A 21,656-nucleotide genomic window follows, 5' to 3' on the forward strand; every position below is an offset into this window, starting at 1 on the left:
ATTTCGAGTCTCATAGCAAAGGGTCTGAATACTTACTGTATTTAAATATGGTATTTCTGTTTTTAGTAAATTTGCAAAAATGTATAAAAACCTGTTTTCACTATGTCATTATGGGGTTTTGTGTGTATTATGATGAGGATTTCTGATTTATTTAAATCAATTTTAGAATAAAGCTATAATGTATCCAAATGTGGAAAAAGTCAAGGGGTCTGAATACTTTCCGAATGCACTACTGCAAGTTGTCCTGGAAATGAAAGTCTGCTAAATTACTCTAATGTAAATGGTTTCTGAACGGGGATGGCGTCCACCTCTGTCAGACTGATAGATTTAAGATCCCCCACCAGAACAGCAAACTGCGCCAGAAAACATTTCCTAGGAAAACTAATCAGTGAAATCACAGAGCCCTATTATTTTGCCCTCGTCCACATGAACATTGCTCTGGCATTTCTCAGGGTGTGGACTTGATCAAAGGTAGATGAGATGGCCAAACGTAACATCAGGACGGTTTTGACACAACACCCCAATGGATGATTTACAGTCATTGTCATTGTCTGGGTACAACACATCCTTACAACACACATGGAACAAACTTCCAAAATGACTAATTCATGACAAACAGGAGTTGGAGCACTCAAAAAAACAGGCTGAGATTTACTTCTTTACCCTCAGGCTTTGTTCCATATTCTGATGAAGCACAGATATCCTGACGTTTCTCCTCTGAGTAAGTCATTTGTGGTTTTTCCTGGGTAAGCCCTATTATGGAATTCCTGAAATTTGTTGTTGAGCAGCCCTACTCTCCTTCGTTTTCTGAAATGGGGAGGGCTATTTCAACTGTGACCTATTTGAAACTCTTCATGATGTTGCAAGAATGGGAGCTCCAGATGAAAAAAAAGTTCCACAAGAATCCAGCAGTATCTAAGGGCTCTTATTTCCAGGTTCTCTTATCTGATCAAATAACTGACATATCTGAAGTAGGAGGACATTCATTTACATTAAACAGGATGTGAAGATTCCATGTTGATTAAATCTCTGATGTCATAACAAGTTCAGGTATCTCTGTGTTGAGCAGACAGTCATTACACAAGCCCACTCTTAACGGCCTGGCAGATGATATTTCCACAATATGGAGATAAACGCTGTAATAAAATTACAAAGAGAGACACACCGTTGGAAAGGGACCGAATCAATTAATTTAGGATATTAACTTTAGAATTTTCTATGATATTATCAACTTGATCTTTCTAACCCAGAGGACGCAAACACTTGCTGCATACTTTGCTTTTTATGGTGAAACTCAGTGGTAACCACCTCAACAGACAAAAATGCCCAGCTACCTAGCGGCTAAATAGCCATGGTTAGAAAACTGTCACACCGTGAAAGTTGTCATTCAGTTGGAAATAGTGAAATAAACAATGCATGCATTGAGTAACAGAAGAAGAAAAAAGCTGAGATACATGGATAATTAGAGAGAACAGAGAAAAAGAGAAAGAAAAAAGAAAAAGAAGGGTAGATAAGTTGTCTAATCTTGTGAGGTGGAGACCTGGTCCGATACAGCACATTTCCCACACTCCACTTCAATCAGTGTTGCTGTCATGTTAGCACGGTGGGTTAGCATGTAAATGGAACAGCCTGTGTTTTCTGTGGAAAACCAAATGAGGGGTTCAAATGACACGTTATTTATTTGTTGTTCACTTTTCCCCTTTCCATCATCCATCACTTGGAATGGGGTGGAGGTACAGTGGGGCAAAAAAAGTAGTTAGTCAGCCACCAATTGTGCAAGTTCTCCCACTTAAAAAGATGAGAGAGGCCTGTAATTTTCATCATAGGTACACTTCAACTATGACAGACAAAATGAGAAAAAAAATCCAGAAAATCTCATTGTAGGATTTTTAATGAATCTATTTGCAAATTATGGCGGAAAATAAGTATTTGGTCACCTACAAACAAGCAAGATTTCTGGCTTTCACAGACCTGTAACTTCTTCTTTAAGAGGCTCCTCTGTCCTCCACTCGTTACCTGTATTAATGGCACCTGTTTGAACTTGTTATCAGTATAAAAGACACCTGTCCACAACCACAAACAGTCATACTCCAAACTCCACTATGGCCAAGACCAAAGAGCTGTCAAAGGACACCAGAAACAAAATTGTAGACCTGCACCAGGCTGGGAAGACTAAATATGCAATAGGTAAGCAGCTTGGTTTGAAGAAATCAACTGTGGGAGCAATTATTAGGAAATGGAAGACATACAAGACCACTGATAATCTCCCTCCATCTGGGGCTCCACGCAAGATCTCACCCCGTGGGGTCAAAATGATCACAAGAACGGTGACCAAAATCCCAGAACCACACAGGGGGACCTAGTGAATGACCTGCAGAGAGCTGGGACCAAAGTAACAAAGCCTACCATCAGTAACACACTACGCCGCCAGGGATTCAAATCCTGCAGTGCCAGACGTGTCCCCCTGCTTAAGCCAGTACATGTCCAGGCCCGTCTGAAGTTTGCTAGAGAGCATTTGGATGATCCAGAAGAAGATTGGAAGAATGCCATATGGTCAGATGAAACCAAAATATAACTTTTTGGTAAAAACTCAACTTGTCGTGTTTGGAGGACAAAGAATGCTGAGTTGCATCCAAAGAACACCATTCCTACTGTGAAGCATGGGGGTGGAAACATCATGCTTTGGGGCTGTTTTTCTGCAAAGGGACCAGGATGACTGATCCGTGTAAAGGAAAGAATGAATGGGGCCATGTATCGTGCGATTTTGAGTGAAAACCTCCTTCCATCAGCAAGGGCATTGAAGATGAAAAGTGGCTGGGTCTTTCAGCTTGACAATGATCCCAAACACACAGTGCCTTAAGAAAGTATTCATACCCCTGGACTTTCTCCACATTTTGTTTGAATTTAGATTTTGTGTCACTGGCCTACACACAATACCCCATGATGTCAAAGTGGAATTATGTTTTATAAATGTTCACAAATGTATTAAAAATGAAAGGCTGAAATGTCAATAAGTATTCAACCCCTTTTTCATGGCAAGCCTAAATAAGTTTAGAAGTAAGAATGTGCCTAACCAGTCACATAATAAATTGCATGGACTCTGTGTGCAATTATAGTGTCTAACATGACTTTTTGAATGACTACCTTATCTCTGTACCCCACACATACAATTATCTATAAGGCCCCTCAGTCGAGCAGTACATTTCAAACACAGCTTCAACCACAAAGACCAGGGAGGTGTTCCAATGCCTCGCAAAAAAGGTCACCTATTGGTAGATAGATTGGTAGATAAAAAAGCAGACATTGAATATCCCTTTGAGCATGGTAAAGTTATTAATTAAGGCTTGGATGGTACACCCAGTCACTACACATATACAGGTGTCCTTCCTAACTCAGTTGCCGGTGAGGAAGGAAACCGCTAAGGGATTTCACCATGAAGCCAATGGTGACTTTAAAACCGTTAAGAGTTTAATGACTGTTATAGGAGAAAACTGATGATGGCTAAACACCACAATACTAACCTAATAGACAGAGTTTTAAAAAAGGAAGCCTATACAGAATAAAACATATTCCAAGGCATCCCTGTTTGCAACAAGCACTAAAGTAATACTGCAAATAATGTTGCAAAACAATTCACTTTTTGTTCTGAATACAAAGTGTTATGTTTGTTTTTCAGGATAAAAAAGAAACTGAATGGAACTAAGCACAGGCAAAATCCTAGAGGAAAACCTAGTTCAGTTTACATTCCACCAGAACAATAAACTCAAATACAAGACCAAATATACACTGGAGTTGCTTACCAAGAAAACATTGAATGTTCTTGAGAGGCCTAGTTACAGTTTTGACTGAAATAAACTTCATAATCTATGGCAAGACTTGAAAATGACTGATCAAAAAACAACTTGACAGAGCTTGAAGAGTTTTTGTATAAATATTGTACAATCCTGGTGTGCAAAGCTCTTAGACTTACCCAGAAAGTTGTAATCGCTGCCAAAGGTGATTTTAACATGTATTGACTCCAGGGTGTGAATACTTATGTAAAGTAGATATTTCTGTATTAAGAACCGTAGAATGCTGTGGAAGTATAACATGTTTCACAAACTCTGATAGACTCATTATAGGCTGGATAATGATGATAATAATAGTGTTCTTGATGTTCATTATGCTGGAGATAATGACTAGTGATAATAGCAATGAATGAATGACAATGATGATGATAATGTATGAGGAAGTGGCCTGAGGTGTTATGGCGGTTACTGCCGCTGCCTTCAGAGCACACATGTATGCCAGTACTCTGGAATGGGTTCGAATCCAGATGATGTCTGCCGTTCTAGCACACCATTTCTCTTCCTTACTTCCCTTTTGCTCTTTACTGCCAAAAAAAGACATAAAAATAAAACTATGATAAGGATACATACCCTGCGTGCCAGTCCCAGGGCGATGTAGCACTTCTCTCCTGCGTCGGTGATCTCCAGTTCGTAGTAGTGGCAGCGTGTGTTGAGGGGTAGACGGGATTGGGCCAAACCCACATCCACAATGCTCTTCCCTTTACCCACGTACTCCAGCAACTGCGGAGGAGGATGGCATCGCACATCACAATAAGGCAAATACTGTATCTACAAATAAGTAAACTAATTGAAATTAACATTGCACTAGCTCAACAAAGTACATTCAGTACCATTTAACATAATTAATGATACAGGGCCCGGGATGAAGAGAATAAGCACGTTCTCCTCAACACACAAAACCCCAGGACAAGAACAATAGACAATTTATGATATTTTAATAAGTTTTAATTTAACCTTTATTTAACTAAGTCTGTTAAGAAAAAAAATCTTATTGACAGTGACGGCCTAGGAACAGTGGGTTAACTGCCTTGTTCAGGGACAGAACGACAGATTTTTACCTTACAGCTCGGGGATTCGATCTAGATCTGGTTACTGGCCCAACCTGCCGCCCTGGTATGGGTATGTGTGTGTGTGTGTGTGTGTGTGTGATTTGTGCCAGGATGCACTGTGTGTGACCCTTTCCCTCTGTCCTTTCCTACTGAAAGGTAAAAACACTCTTGACTCAGCATCAAAATTACACACTTGTAAATATTGGTCTGCAATCTATGTGTTTATTCTCATTTAATCTGAGGAAGAAAGAAAAACAACCAGGATATAGAGTTGTAATAATTACCTTAAACTATGCTCAGTTATAATGAAGACAATACCTCAAAACAGTTTTCAGGGTGAATGTAACATTTGTACCTTGGCCGAATTTAGGATTTAGGTAACAACAGATCTTCTCTCTGTGGTGCTTATAAAACCACAGAATCAGACAGACATGTACAGACACACTCACACATATACCCTCACATATGCCCTCGACTAACCGGTGCCCCCGCACATTGACTCTGATTGCTGCTCTTGAATTTTTTAAAACTTGTATTTTTTATTTCTCTATTTTTACTTCACACTTATTTTTCTTAAAACGGAATTGTTTGTTAAGGACTTAAGTAAAAATTTCACTGTAATGTCTACACCGGTTGTATTCGGCGCATGTGACAAATAACATTTGATTTAATTTTATCACATAGGAATATTTCAGCAGGAGAAGTTGATGGGGCCATGGGCTCTTGAAGGCTTTTAGGGGCCAGGTCATGAGGGTGAGAGACAAGAGAATATTTTCGACTGTCTATTAAATTTAACAGTTCCGCTTGACTCATCCTAAAGTGCTTTTGATAACCATTTATCATAAAGACAATCCAATTGGAACAGGCATAAGGCCCACCAGGTAAAACCCTCTCAAACATAAGAAAGACTCTCTGATTGCAACCAGACTTGTGGGCCTGGAGCCCTCTGGCGTGACTTGATCAGAATCTGTAGGGCTGACAGGAACACATCAGCGTAGAAAGTAGAGTACTGTAATTGTCCAGGAAAGTGTTCGCAGGTTAAAGCTAATGTGACGAATGAAATGGTCGACTAGCGAACATGTGGTGGCCATAAAGAAAACAACCACTTACCAGTCCAGATGACAAAACAGAGGAGCTATGAGGTCAAAGGTGACTGAGGTACTCATCTCATTGATAGAGTACAAAACAAGCATAAACAAACATTTATCCGAGGTCACACTGAGGTCCCGGTCATATCAACACAATTCAATCAGGTAGTCTATCTGCCTCATGACCTCATATCCTGTCATAGCTTAGTTTCCTTGTCGTTCGCTAACTACATTCAGCATATATAACTGATAATTACTCCAATGTGACCTGAATCAGTCATGGGTAGGCCCGACTCTCTAGACATGCTTTAGGTCTGCCAGAGAACCATGGTTCCCACCTCAAACAAATACTTGATATCAAGAGGGAGGAAAAATAACAATTTGACAAGAACAGCCGTGACATGTGTGCTTGTGAGGTGTAAAAGGATTAACGTACATGGTATGTGTGTGTGTGTGTGATTTGTGCCAGGAAACACTGTGTGACCCTTTCCCTCTGCCCTGACTAGCAAAGAGAGCAGGCAAGCACTGTAAATAAAACGCAGGGAAAAAATAATTATCATTATTATTACTTTACGACAATCTGTCAACGCCACCCTTTTCTCTTTCCTCTCTGTAGAGCAATTACCGGCTTACCAGATAGCTCTCTTTCGGCCTTTCACTTTTCTCTTCCTATTCCTCCCACTTTCACCTTGACCTCCTGAACTTTGAATAAAAAAGAAAATACAATATTGATGGTTGTGATGGTTTTTTCCATCTATCATGCCTGCGTCTTTGAAGACCAAATAGGGCTCCTAGGTACAGTCTAATGACACCTTCCTGATGCTGAGTAATAGAGTGTGTGTGGTCACTGATTTACCGTAGCTGGCCCTCCCTGTGGCAGTCAGCAGGATCCGGTGGGTGTGATGACATCCCTAAATCTCTCTCTGATCCTCACGATGTGTGTGTGCGTGTGCGTGTGTGTGTGCGTGTGTGGGATATAAAGGGATGTCGGTAAGACAAGGTAAAGGGATTCTTTTTTGGACCTGCTCGCTGCCCCAGCAACAGGTGCCGTGAGACGACCGTTTACTTATCTATCTGTGTCATTTTGTCTGCAGTGGCAGTGCTGACCTTGGTAAACTTTAATCATGACTCACTGCAAATAGCTTATCCAACATTTTGTGTAATTTCAATAGTTATTCCAATGCACATTTAAATTGAACCAACCACACATGTATAAAAAAAATAAGAATAAAGCACTATGAACCTGGTACGGGCACAGCTTTCAGATAAAACATTTTTGATGGAAAATAACATTCCTGTTGAAACAATGAGCAAAGATTAGAGCAGATTAGAGCAGATCCCCCTAAGGCTATAGGCATCATGACAGGTAGAAGCATCTCTAGCATTAGAGAATGACCAAGAAATGCTGCAAGTTTACCCATGGCTCTGCAGAGTGGAATCTGATTTTTGTTGTCCTCCATGCTATTTCTCTCTCTCTCCGAGTGTAGGTACATGTTGTGCCTGTAACACCTGCTCTGTCCACGTTTCTAAGGAGTTCCCATAAATATATGTCTCTTAGCATGTCAGCTTGACTGATCACTCCAGTCCGTAGTGAACACCCAGTCATTACCAGAGCAAATAAGCTCATCCTGAGGGTAGGTGTGGGGTTGGAGATAATGAAGAGATGGAGATGGCAGGCAGGACTCGACATTAACGCATGTCCGCTTGCCCGGGGAAAATAAAGAAAATTGTCGGACAAGCAGATTATAGATTTAAGTTGTCCGAATGGACAATCACACAATCAAACAATTCGGCTCAGAACCTGATCAGAAATTGATCCGTTTCCACTGTGCAATGTGTTACGCACGGTCTTCCCAATATCTTATTGTAGGCCTGCATTGACAGGCACAAACCGTCTTTCAATCATGCAGTCGCGAAATGCATTTTTTTTTTTTTTTTGATCAATGCGAGCCTAGCTCCATGTACACATTTCTGGATATTGATGTCTAATTATTGAGTTATTTGCCCAGTTATAGCGAGTGTGAGTGGGCAGTTGTCAGAGGAGAGAGAGACATTGCACAGCAGGTAAAATAATGATATAGCCTACAACAGATTAACTAGATTGCCAATCCAAAACATAGTGTAGTTTGGCAGGTTATCTCGCTAGTTAACTGTTTACCTAATAGCATGTATTAATGCATTGTCAAGTACGATTTTCTAAAATAACTTTCCACCGGCACTCGTGTAAAACTGCAAATAGCTGACACTGAGTTGATTTTTATTTATTTTTTATTTTACCTTTATTTAACCAGACAAGTCAGTTAAGAACAAATTCTTATTTTCAATGACTAGGAACAGTGGGTTAACTGCCTGTTCAGGGGCAGAACGACAGATTTGTACCTTGTCAGCTCGGGGTTTGAACTTGCAACCTTCCGGTTACTAGACCAACGCTCTAACCACTAGGCTACCCTGCCGCAGGTGTGCAGTTGATGAAACCGATGCTACATACTCCGGTTGTAAAACCGTATCTCAACCACTCAAAATTGGGTGTTGAGAAATAATTTTAACACAATTGGAAAGCTGAGTTTCTCCTCTATTCAATACTAATTGTTTTACATTTGAGTCATTTAGCAGAGTGACTTACATGATGATAGGGTTAAGTGCCTTGCTCAAGGGCACAGATCTGTCACATAGTTTTGGGGATTCGAACCAGCGACCTTTCAGTTACTGGCCCAACACCCTGAACCGCTAGGTTACCTGCCGTGAAGTGGTTCCTTAAATCATACAACACAATTTACAGTCACCTTTTTGGCCCATGGTGTTACACACCTTTTCTTTTATAGGACAAGTACAAAATTGATCCTACTTGTCCAAAGGACGAGTTGCTAAAAAAAAGTTCATGTCAAGCCACCATCTAACCTACCTTTGCAGGCTGCCAAAGCAGAAATGTTACGTGGGAGACGGTTTCATCATCTGAGCAAAACATAACCATGCAGCCCTGTGTCGACACCTTCATTCCTCGGGTAAGTCAACACCTCTTAATACAATAATTGTTTTAAACGCTCTAGGCAGGTTTTAGCCTTAACCCCAGTACTTTGCCACGCTGGAGCCAACACGTACACACATATGCAATACACATTACACATAGGCTTGATGCAGAATAGGCAGCCATCCAGCCAAAGAACCACAGTCACACGGGCAAGCACTGCAAACAGTCACAGAGTTCCAACCCTAGCATGAATATGGCTAGAATATTTCCAGAAAAATCAAAACATGGTCTCCACTATACTTCACAAGGTGTGAGATCCTGCTTTAAGATCAGATGCCAGGATCCATTTTTAGAGCGATTCCACACCAGGCCTTAAATATGTTTGGTATCACAGATTGTTCTGTCAGTTATCATATAGAAACTTCATTGGAAGGAAGGACGTTTGACATGCTTTTTACATTTGTAACACCCATTTATTTTTGTAACATGATGAAAATGGTATTTTTAGGCTCTTTTTATAACTATACAGTGGGGCCAGAAATGATTGACATCCTTATGAATAAAGATTAGCAAAAATGACTGTATAAAATAAATGAATCCATATAGTGAGTTATTATGGACGTAACGATTCAAATGCTTGAGATATAAGTTCATCGGACCACAGGGCCCGATCCAACTTTAGAACGCATCGTTTAGGAAATTGATTCAAATGTTACGAATCGCCTGTTAAACGTTTTATTGTTGCTCAAATTACTTTCTTCCTACATTCCGAAAATACCTCTCATCTTTTGTGACAACTCACCTTCAGTGTCAAACTAAGCATGTAATTGTGTTGACAGTCATTGATCTAATTTTGAATGCCGAACAGTGGCGTGTATTTATGGTTACCAAGGGAAGCCAGCCCCCCCCAAAAAATACATACAAATAAAACAATGCATAAAATAATGTATCTTTCGTCTCTCTGTTTCATAATTATCCTTCAATTCGCAAGTGGCTGAATGTAGCATCCGAGTGAGCGCAACAGAACCCCCTGTCTCAGTATGTGTAGCCCATGTATCTGATGCTGTCTGGACAAAAAGAGTTATGACATTGTTGCCACCCGAAGCATTGAATTCAATAGCCAAAAAGTCTGGCCAAAAATAGTTTTGTTGTTGCTCAAATTTCTTTCTACCATACGAAAAAATACTTCATATTTTGTGAGAACTACGTCCTCTCCTTCATTGTCAAACTAAGCATGTAATTGTGTTGACAGTCATTGATCTAATGTTGCATGCTGAACAGTGCCGTGTACTTATGAATGCCAAGGGAAGTCAGGCTTCCCCAAAAATATTGTTGCCGCCCGAAAACATTGAATTCGCAAGGGTTATGATGATGCTTTGCAAATGAGCAAGCAAGATAGCTACTTGAGCTACTAAAGTACGCAACAGCTGACGGCCTCCTGGAAGTTCTGTTTTCAAAACGATTACAAGCATACCCATAACATGATGCAGCCTCCACTATGCTTGAAAATATGGAGCGTGGTACTGAGTAATGTGTTGTATTGGATTTGCCATAACGTAACACTTTGTATTCAGGACAAAAAATGTATTGACTACTTTTTATTTTTTACCCATTTACCAATAGGTGAAAACCTCCCTGGTCTTTGTGGTTGAATCTGTGTTTTAAATGTATTGCTTGACTAAAGGACCTTACAGATAATTGTATGTGTGGGGTACAGAGATGAGGTAGTCCTTCAAAAATCATGTTTAACACTATTATTGCACACATTGGGTCCATGCAACTTATTTTGTGACTTGTTACGCCCATTTTTACTCCTGAACTTATTTAGGCTTGCCATAAGAAAGGGGTTGAATACTTATTGACTCAAGACATTTCAACTTGTAATTTTTTATTAATTTGTAAAAAGAAAAAAAGAAACGTTGACATTATGGAGTATTGTGTGTAGGCCAGTGACAAATAAATCTCAATTTAATCCATTTTAAATTCAGGCTATAACACAACTAAATGTGGAAAAAGTCAAGGTGTGTGAATAAAAAGGCCCTGGCTGCTGTCTCCACAGTTTGGAAGTGTGTGAGTGGTGTGGCTGGGATTGCCCCTTGCCAGGGTCAATGTGGAGTGGATAAGGGGTTTGGGAAAGCGACTGGATGCACGGATGGTTTTTGGGGTGTTGCTGTGACACGTAGTGCTGGGTCAATACCTGTATTGCGATATGCGTTAGCATTGTGGCAAGGAAACAAAACACAAAGCGGATTTGACTTCTTTAGGAAAACGGCCCTAATGTTGGAAACAAACATCATTATGATGGCATGTCATTCAGAGTCACATTTATTTACTTTCCAAGCTATAGCACACAATATTTGACATACAGCAGGATTTTAAAAGACCAAAGAGTTTGATCTGCTTCATGTTTTCATTTTTGCCATGGAAAAAAATATTGCAATACTGGTATTGTCACAGCCCTAGTGATGCAGTATTGGGGCGTATTTGGGGATGTGGGTTATAATTAAAAGTGAAAGAGGTATGTAGGTTTGCCTTGCCTGTCCCAGGGCCTTTCAGCTGCACAACCACCCCTACCCATGCTAAAGCAGGTATGGTGTGTCTCCCTACTGAGTCAGACACCAACCCTACAGCCTGCCTCACGACGGATACTGCCAGACAGACAACCCCCATCATAAATCTCCATCAAAACAAAAGACAAAGAGACCTAAAGAGGGTGAGAGATCAAGACAGGAAAGGGAGAGCAGAGAGAAAGAGAGAAAGAGAGAAAGAGAGAAAGAGAGAAAGAGAGAAAGAGAGAAAGAGAGAAAGAGAGAAAGAGAGAAAGAGAGAAAGACAGACAGACAGACAGACAGACAGACAGACAGACAGACAGACAGACAGACAGACAGACAGAAAAAGGGGAGAAACAGGGCTGCCGAGAGAAGTAGCCTGTTGAGTGTGTATGAGACATGAACAATTACCACGAAGCGAAAATCACACCCCCATGGCATCCCTTCTTTCTTATACCAACAGTATCCAAAAACAACAGAAATTCACACCATTAAACATTACAGTATTTCTGACACAGTCTTACTCACTCAAGTACTGTACAGTTAATATACAGTAGGCTGGCTACATGCTCCAACTTATACAGGTGTCTGTCCCTACTACGTGACTCCTGCCATGTCCGTCTCTTAGCTAGGACTGGCACAATTACGTATTACCATGTTACCTAAGGTTATGGATGAAGCCAGCCATGAAAATAAAATAACCATTAAAAAATTTAAATAACCATATATACATTGCATTCGGAAAGTATTCAGACCTCTTGACTTGATCTCTGCAGCACTCCACCAATCAGGCCTTTATGGTAAAGTAGCCAGACGGAAGCCACTCCTCAGTAAAAAGCATGTGACAGCCCACTTGGAGTTTGTCAAAAGGCACCTAAAGGACTCAGACCACGATGAAACCAAGATTGAGCACTTTGGCCTGAATGCCAAGCCTCACGTATAGAGGAACCCTGGCACCATCCCTACGGTGAAGCCTGGTCGTGGTATCATCATGCTGTGGGGGTATTTTTTAGCAGCAGGGACTGGGAGACTAGTCAGGATTGAGGCAAAGTTGAATGGAGCAAAGTACTGAGAGATCCTTGATGAAAACCTACTCGGGAGCGCTCAGGTCCTCAGACTTCCTCAGATAATTTGCAAATAAATTAATTGACCTCATCCCGTCAGTTGAGGATGCCTGGTCATTCTTTAAAAGTCACTTCCTCACCATTTTAGATAAGCATGCTCCATTCAAAAAATGCAGAACTAAGAACAGATACAGCCCTTGATTCACTCCAGACCTGACTGCCCTCGACCAGCACAAAAACATCCTGTGGCGGACTGCAATAGCATCGAATAGTCCCCGCGATATGCAACTATTCAGGGAAGTCAGGAACCAATACACGCAGTCAGTCAGGAAAGCTAAGGCCAGCCTCTTCAGGCAGAAGTTTGCATCCTGTAGCTCCAACTCCAAAAAGTTCTGGGACACTGTGAAGTCCATGGAGAACAAGAGCACCTCCTCCCAGCTGCCTACTGCACTGAGGCTAGGTAACATGGTCACCACCGATAAATCCATGATTATAGAAGACTTCAACAAGCATTTCTCAACGGCTGGCCATGCCGCCAAACCCCCCCCCCGCAGCTCCTCGCCCAAGCCTCTCCAGGTTCTCCTTTACCCAAATCCTGGACCCAAACTGTTACTGACACCCTGGACCCAAACTGTTACAGACCTATATCCATCCTGCCCTGCCTATCTACGGTCTTCGAAAGCCAAGTCAACAAACAGGTCACTGACCATCTCGAATCCCACCGTACCTTCTCCGCTGTGCAATCTGGTTTCCGAGCCGGTCACGGTTGCACCTCAGCCACACTCAAGGTACTAAACGATATCATAACCGCCAACGAAAAAAGACAGTACTGTGCAGCCGTCTTCATCGACCTTGCCAAGGCTTTCGACTCTGTCAATCACCATATTCTTATCGGCAGACTCAGTAGCCTCGGTTTTTCGGATGACTGCCTTGCCTGGTTCACCAATTACTTTGCAGACAGAGTTCAGTGTGTCAAATCGGAGGGCATGCTGTCCGGTCCTCTGGCAGTCTCTATGGGGGTGCCACAGGGTTCAATTCTCGGGCCGACTCTTTTCTCTGTGTATATCAATGATGTTGCTCTTGCTGCGGGTGATTCCCTGATCCACCTCTACGCAGACGTCACCATTCTATATACTTTCGGCCCGTCATTGGACACTGTGATATCTAACCTCCAAACGAGCTTCAATGCCATACAACACTCCTTCCGTGGCCTCCAACTGCTCTTAAACGCTAGTAAAACCAAATGCATGCTTTTCAACCGATCGCTGCCTGCACCCGCATGCCCGACTAGCATCACCACCCTGGATGGTTCCGACCTTGAATATGTGGACATCTATAAGTATCTAGGTGTCTGGCTAGACTGCAAACTCTCCTTCCAGACTCATATCAAACATCTCCAATCGAAAATCAAATCAAGAGTCGGCTTTCTATTCCGCAACAAAGCCTCCTTCACCCACGCCGCCAAGCTTACCCTAGTAAAACTGACTATCCTACCGATCCTCGACTTCGGCGATGTCATCTACAAAATTGCTTCCAACACTCTACTCCGCAAACTGGATGCAGTTTATCACAGTGCCATCTGTTTTGTCACTAAAGCACCTTATACCACCCACCACTGCGACTTGTATGCTCTAGTCGGCTGGCCCTCGCTACATATTCGTCGCCAGACCCTCTGGCTCCAGGTCATCTACAAGTCTATGCTAGGTAAAGCTCCGCCTTATCTCAGTTCACTGGTCACGATGGCAACACCCATCCGTAGCACGCGCTCCAGCAGGTGTATCTCACTGATCATCCCTAAAGCCTACACCTTATTTGGCCGCCTTTCGTTCCAGTACTATGCTGCCTGTGACTGGAACGAATTGCAAAAATCGCTGAAGTTGGAGACTTTCATCTCCCTCACCAACTTTTTTCTTTTTTCTACTGTGTTATTGACTTGTTAATTGTTTACTCCATGTGTAACTCTGTGTTGTCTGTTCACACTGCTATGCTTTATCTTGGCCAGGTCGCAGTTGCAAATGAGAACTTGTTCTCAACTAGCCTACCTGGTTAAATAAAGGTGAAATAAAAAATCCTACAATGTGATTTTCTGGATTTTTTTTCTCATTTTGTCTGTCATAGTTGAAGTGTACCTATGATGAAAATTACAGGCCTCTCTCATCTTTTTAAGTGGGAGAACTTGCACAATTGGTGGCTGACTAAATACTTTTCTGCCCCACTATACATATGAGATGAGTAATGTAGGGTATGTAAACATTATATTAACTGGCATTGTTTAAAGTGGCTAGTGATACATTTTTACATCAATTTGTACATTATTAAAGTGGCTGGAGTTGAGTCAGTATGTTGGCAGCAACCACTCAATGTTAGTGGTGGCTGTTTAACAGTCTGATGGCCTTGGCGATAGCGGGGTGAACAGGCAGTATTTTTGCTATTCAAACGGTTATTACAATGACCGAGGTCATTTGGCTGGCCAATTACCGCCATCCAAAATTACATGACCGTCACAGCCTTACTCATAGCCTGCATTTCCCGCCTCATTATTTTCCTCACTCTGTAGTAAAACGTAGCGAAAAAAACAACAGCAAACCCCTATTGTTCGTCAACAGGTAATCCTCAGATCTTTTTTCTGAGTAGTTTGTCTATTAATAGACTGTGTTGAATGAGGGCAGCTTTTCCAGCCCTGCTTTCTACCAACACACTGAATCTGCAGTGAATGGCCCACCTGTACTGTTACTGTATCCCTGCATGCTCTGTTGCATTGGTGTCAGATTTACTGATTCCCGGAACCCCGTCCGACATGGCAGGAAAAGAGTAAGGTAGAGAGAGAATGAGAGAGGAAAGGATAGGGAAGGCCAATTCAGAGAACTGATATACGTTTCACCAAATTAGAATGACTCCCCTTGAACTAGTGTGCTAAAGAAATCAGTCTTGTTTAACCCATTACAATCTAAGCCCTGGCAAAGCCAGGTGGTTCCACTAAGCTATATGGAATTGTTTTAAGGAGGTCATAACAAGGATAACTGCTATTTAATTTGGAATTTTAAGACCCCTGGAAGTATCAAACAACTTTTTTGAAATGTATTATTTGATGAAAATGTGTATTTGGCCTTACTGCTATTAGCTCATACAAATGCATTGAATAACATATTCACTACATGGAACAACAGATGGCCCCCCCCAAAAAAAATCTAAAGGAAGTTTCTAAACTATCTCCTTATATACAGTTGAAGTTGGAAGTTTACATACATCTCAGTTTTTCACGATTCCTGACATTTAATCCTAGTAAAAATGTCCTTTCTTAGGTCAGTTAGGATCACCACTTTATTTTAAGAATGTGAAATGTCAAAATAATAGTAGCGAGAATGATTTATTTCAGCTTTCATTTCCTTCATCACGTTCCCAGTGGGTCAGAAGTATACATAAACTCAATTAGTATTTGGTAGCATTGCCTTTAAATTGTTTAACTTGGGTCAAACATTTTGGATAGCCTTCCACAACCTTCCCACAATACGTTGGGTGAATTTTGGCCAATTCCTCCTGCTCACTAATTTTCTATAGAATTGAGGTCAGGGCTGTGTGATGGACACTCCAATACCTTGACTTTGTTGTCCTTAAGCCATTTTGCCACAATTTTGGAAGTATGCTTGGGGTCATTGTCCATTTGGAAGACCCATTTGCGACCAAGCTTTAACTTCCTGACTGATGTCTTGAGATGTTGCTTCAATATATCCACATAATTTTCCTTCCTCATGATGCCATTTTTTTTGTGAAGTGCACCAGTCCCTCCTGCAGCAAAGCACCTATAACATGATGCTGCCACCCCCGTGCTTCACGGTTGGTATGGTGTTCTTCGGCTTGCAAGCCTCCCCTTTTTCCTCCAAACATAACAATGGTCATTATGGCCAAACAGTTCTATTTTCGTTTCATCAGACCATAAGAGATTTGTCCAAAAAGCACGATCTTTGTCCCCGTGTGCAGTTGCAAACCGTAGTCTGGCTTTTTTTATGGCGGTTTTAGAGCAGTGGCTTCTTCCTTGCTGAGCGGCCATTCATGTTATGTCGATATAGGACTTGTTTTACTGTGGATATAGATACTTTTGTACCTGTTTCCTCCAGCATCTTCACAAGGTCCTTTGCTGTTGTTCTGGGATTGATTTGCACTTTTCGCACCAAAGTACATTCATCTCTAGGAGACAGAACGCATCTCCTTCCTGAGCGGAATGACGGCTGCGTGGTCCCACGGTATTTATACTTGCGTACTATTGTTTGTACAGATGAACGTGGTACCTTTGGAAATTGCTCCCAAGGATGAACCAGACAGGCCCCATCAACTTAGTGTATGTAAACTTCTGACTAACTGGAATTGTGATAAGATTGAATTATAAGTGAAATAATCTGTCTGGAAACAATTGTGGGAAAAAATCCTTGTGTCTTGCACAAAGTAGATGTCCTAACCGACTTGCCAAAACTATAGTTGTTTACAAGAAATTTGTGGAGCGGTTGAAAAACGAGTTTTAAGGACTCCAACCTAAGTGTATGTAAACTTCCGACTTCAACTGTACTTCCATTCATTCTTTCAACTGGTACCAGGGACCTTCAGACGAGTCTTGTGAGACCTGTGGGCGCACTAGAGCAAAACAACTGACATGTACGTGTTCGTGAGAATCTCGATTTTCGGGATGTCTCATAGTTTGACACCGCTCTGTCCTATTTCACCGCAAATGCGGAAGTGCGACATCAGCAGATACAGTGGATTGTGACGCATCCAATGTAGAAGATATCTCTATTTGGTTAATATGCTAATTAGATTTCCACTGACTTGTTTTACATTCTTATTCTGGTCATAGAACTTCAAGTACATTTTCTGACATTTTCAAAACTCAAAATGTGGAGTCCATGCTGATTTTGGAGTGAACTATCCCTTTACGTAAGTTAAGGGAAAATACCTATTGCCAGCCACTCCACTTCCTCTCAAAAAGCAAAGTAACCATCCCAATGATATGACGAAGACATCCTAATGATATGAGAAAATGTTGTGTTTTTCCAGTGAAATCTTTAACAGTCTGTCAACCTAACCACAAAACTTCCAGCCCTGCTGTTACCAGGCAACCAAAGTGAACACTAAACAACCACACTAAACACCATTAATCACTTATTAGTGTCAACGATAAGAAAACAATGATGAAACAATGTGAACAATTAGGTGACACCTTGACAACCCATGACGTTTCTCTTGGTTCTGAAGGACATGGTAAAGGGTTCAGTCAACAGAGGAAGACTCCTTGCTCTCATGTCAAAGTTCCTTCTGAAGCAGCAAGCATTCCAGGCCTCCCACATCAGTTTTCCTATTTAAACAGACTGTGGTAATCTACAGGTGTGTTAACATAATCCCAGGTGTAGCTACAGTATGAAGGCTGCTTTCACAGAACCAGGGGGGCCAGACAGATGAGACGCTGCAGCCTCCAGCAAGCATGCCATTGCCAACACCACCAGGCAGGTCTCCACTCAGCAGTTACCAACACACACATAAACACTCAAACACACAGAGACACACAGACTGAAACAGAGACAGATACAAACACATAAGGAAAATCGTCCGATATCAACAATGGCATACTACTTGAATAAAGCAATGAACTGGGCATGCTTTCTAAGTAGTGTTGTAAGTTAAACTTCTGTACTTTTTAGATACTGAAAAAAACGGTTCAGTGCTATAATTAAAAAAAACTTTTGGTACTTCTATCATACAGTATGTGTCTCAGATCTTTACTGATTGAGAGGATCGAGTCTGTCTGCCAGAGCAGCTGATGTCCCCTTATAGCACGAGAGCACCGAGCATGTTCCACTTACTCATTGTTAGCTCTAGCCTAGAGGTCTTCACAGGTTCAAATAGTTGGACCCGTTCCGAAATGGACCTGGGTCTTTCCCACCCGAACCCAATACGCATAAATGCAATTTTAAAATCTAATCTCCGATGTGGAGGCGATTAAAATAATTGAGAAAATAAGTGATGCTAGTGAAAATATGGTAGTGGATACGTCACAGCCTGTAGTAAATGTTTGCTGCCAGACAAAAGATACCCTGTGTGTTAAAAATATGGATTTTGTTGCGTTCATTGTCACAGTTATAAACTGTACGGCACAAGTCTCAAAGAAGTTGAAAAAAATTGGACATTATTATGGCTGCGGCAGAAAAGTTTGGCGCCGGAAGACCCACACTCCAAGGTTCCTGATTTTTTTTTGTCGTTTTCCTTTCCATTAACATATATACAATATACAGAGGTATTTGAAAACAGCCACAAAATGTTTTTTCAACGTCGTCAAAACTATTCCCCCCCCCCAAGTTTTTCCAATACATTTGAATATTGATTGCAAATGTTTTAGTTATTACCTGCAGTCAACTCGTGTAATACCTTAGCAGATTGTGTTTTTCATTTCACCTGTCACATCATTTACGCCAGTCACGTGTTTTTGCTCGTAAATAGCACAACCGGAGCTGGTGAGTCCATAGCGTTCAATATCTATCGGTCTCTATCGAGTCTCTGTTGTGTGGCGCACATGAGGTGATGAAGTTACACTTATATACAATTCACTACTAAATGTTTGCCATCAGTTATCTTATAATGGCTTTCCGCCAGAAGTCAAAGCTCTGGATGAGTTATTTTCCCCCTGCGCTTTCTACTAACGTTTGTTTTCTCTGTTCGTTTCCCATGTACACATGCTGCTCTTCCTTCAGAAAAGCATGCATGACAACTTTGTTCATTTGCACAATTTCTCTCATTCACTTTCACTTATAAATATCCACACTCACAGAAAATGACATTCGGTAGCTACTTGCTATGCTTCTAAAACTTTATGAGCTGGATTTTCCTGTTTTTGCAATTCATTTATGTTAATTTTTGCTCATTAGCATTTAGCTAACAGCATCTATGTGATTCACTATTAGTTTGTGCAAATTCTATAATGTCGGTAAAACTGTAAATCCCATATGGCAATATGAAAATCTGGATACCACCCAAGCCCAATACCCATAACATGATGCAGCCACCACTATGCTTGAAAATATGGAGAGTGGTACTCAGCAATATGTTGTATTGGATTTGCCCCAAACATTACACTTTGTATTCAGGACATCAAGTTAATTGCTTTGACACATTTTTTTGCAATATTACTTTAATGCCTTTTTGCAAACAGGTTGCGTGTTTTGGAATATTTATAATCTGTACAGTCAATTAAGTTAGTATTGGGGAGTAACTACAATGTTGTTGATCCATCCTCAGTTTTCTCCTATCACAGCCATTAAACTCTGTTTTAAAGTCACCATTGGCCGTCATGGTGAAATCCCTGAGCGGTTTCCTTCCTCTCGGCAACTAAGTTAGGAAGGACGCCTGTATCTTTGTTGTAACTGGGTGTATTTATACACCCAAGGCTTAATTAATAACTTTACCATGCTCAAAGGGGTATTCAATGTCTGCTTTTTTTTATCCATCTACCATTTGGTGCCCTTCTTTGCGAGGCATTGGAGAACATCCCTGGTCTTTGTGATTGAATCTGTGTTTGAAATTCACTGCTTGATTAAGGGACCTTACAAATAATCGTGTGGGGTACAGAGATGAGGTAGTTATTCAAAAATCATGTTAAACACTATAATTGCACATAACTTATGTGACTTGTTAAGCACATTTTTACTCCTGAATTTATTAGGCTTGCCATAACAAAGGGATTAAATACTTATTGACCCAAGACTTTTCAGCTTTTATCAATTTGCAAAAATGTTGAAAAACATATTTCCACTTTGACATAATGGGGTATTGTGTATAGGCCAGTGATACAACAAATCTCAACTTAATCCATTTTAAATTCAGGCTGTAACATACCAAAATGTGACTCGTTTCAGGACAAGGCGTATGTTGCACGTCACTACTTCACAGGAGAGGCATTTGAACGTAAACACAAATGCCTTCTGGAACATGTGAACTTTCATGTACCTTAATGACACACTTGTATGCCATCTGTAAATATGACAAAAATTGTTCAATTATTTGGTTAGCCATGGAAAAAGACGGACTTCCCGCTAGCCGTGATTGGCTGAGATAATGGATGGGCTGGACATGCAGTATGTTTCTGTATATAACATGAGCTGCTCAGTATGTGTAGGTAATACTTTCTACCGCATCTTTTTTGAAAGATATCATGAAGAACTCCAAAAGTGTTGCTAATGCTCTCCACTTTCTGGAGGACGATCGTGCCATGCTGACTCTCTCCGACTCCAAAAATGAATCAGACAATGGGGAAATTCCTGATTTAGGTCAAAACATGTTCATTGAACCAGACATTGTAGAGTCTTCAGAAATAGCGATCAACAGTGTTGTTGTCACGGAAGAAGTTGACCATGCTTTGAAATCAGTGGAATGCCCGATGAAAGCAGAGTATGAAAGTGAAGGAGGGATACAATTCTGGCATTTGATGGCAAATACGCATAGGGAGTCAAAGAGAACACATTTTGTATAAAACTGTTGTATAAAACACATATCTATGGATTACATCTTCAAACTAAGGGCAACCTTGGCATCCGTGATAGAGAGGGAGAAGCGTCCATCCATGTATACAGGTAAGAGAGTCTAGCTAGCTACATTTTTAGATATTAAACATTTTGAATTCTGTCAGAATGTTGTTTTCATTGTAAGTTAAAGCGTACTGTTAGCTAGCTAGCTAACGTTAGCTGGCTGGCTCGCTAGTTACATTTCTGTGTATGAAATGTGTAGTAATATTATTTGTATCTCAGAAATCATTGCTAGTTATTGCCTAATGTTAGCTAGTTAACATTGAACCTAGTTGGTTAGCTTTAGCTACCTACAGATTCATGCATGAAGGCCAGCTATGACAGTCAGTTTGTATTGCTAGTAGTATGGGTTGGGATTATTGCCACATTCAAAACAACTGGGAACTGACTTCCAACTTCAGTGCTTTTAAGAAAACTGGAAACTCGAGAAAAAAAAATCTCCAACTGAAAAATCGTTTTGAACAGTCAAACAACTCAGAATTCCAATTTGGAAGCCCCGACTTTCTGACCCGAAGTCCACTGATTTCAT

General features: G+C 41.0%; 1 protein-coding gene across 3 annotated transcripts in view; it reads right to left on the reverse strand.

Moving 5' to 3' along the window:
• Positions 1-21,656, reverse strand: part of LOC118388663 (SPRY domain-containing protein 3-like) — a 47,693-nt gene that overhangs the window by 13,183 nt on the left and 12,854 nt on the right. For all 3 annotated transcript variants that reach the window (XR_004826594.2, XM_035778003.2, XM_035778002.2), the window contains exon 7: positions 4,419-4,568. Coding sequence is in view for 2 of the 3 variants with exons in the window: in XM_035778003.2 (XP_035633896.1) it covers positions 4,419-4,568 (150 nt within the window). In the remaining variant the exon portion in view is untranslated. The remainder of the gene's footprint in view (positions 1-4,418; positions 4,569-21,656) is intronic.

This window comes from Oncorhynchus keta, chromosome 10 (genome assembly GCF_023373465.1).
Source record: "Oncorhynchus keta strain PuntledgeMale-10-30-2019 chromosome 10, Oket_V2, whole genome shotgun sequence".
In the NCBI taxonomy this organism is placed as follows: Eukaryota; Metazoa; Chordata; class Actinopteri; order Salmoniformes; family Salmonidae; genus Oncorhynchus; species Oncorhynchus keta.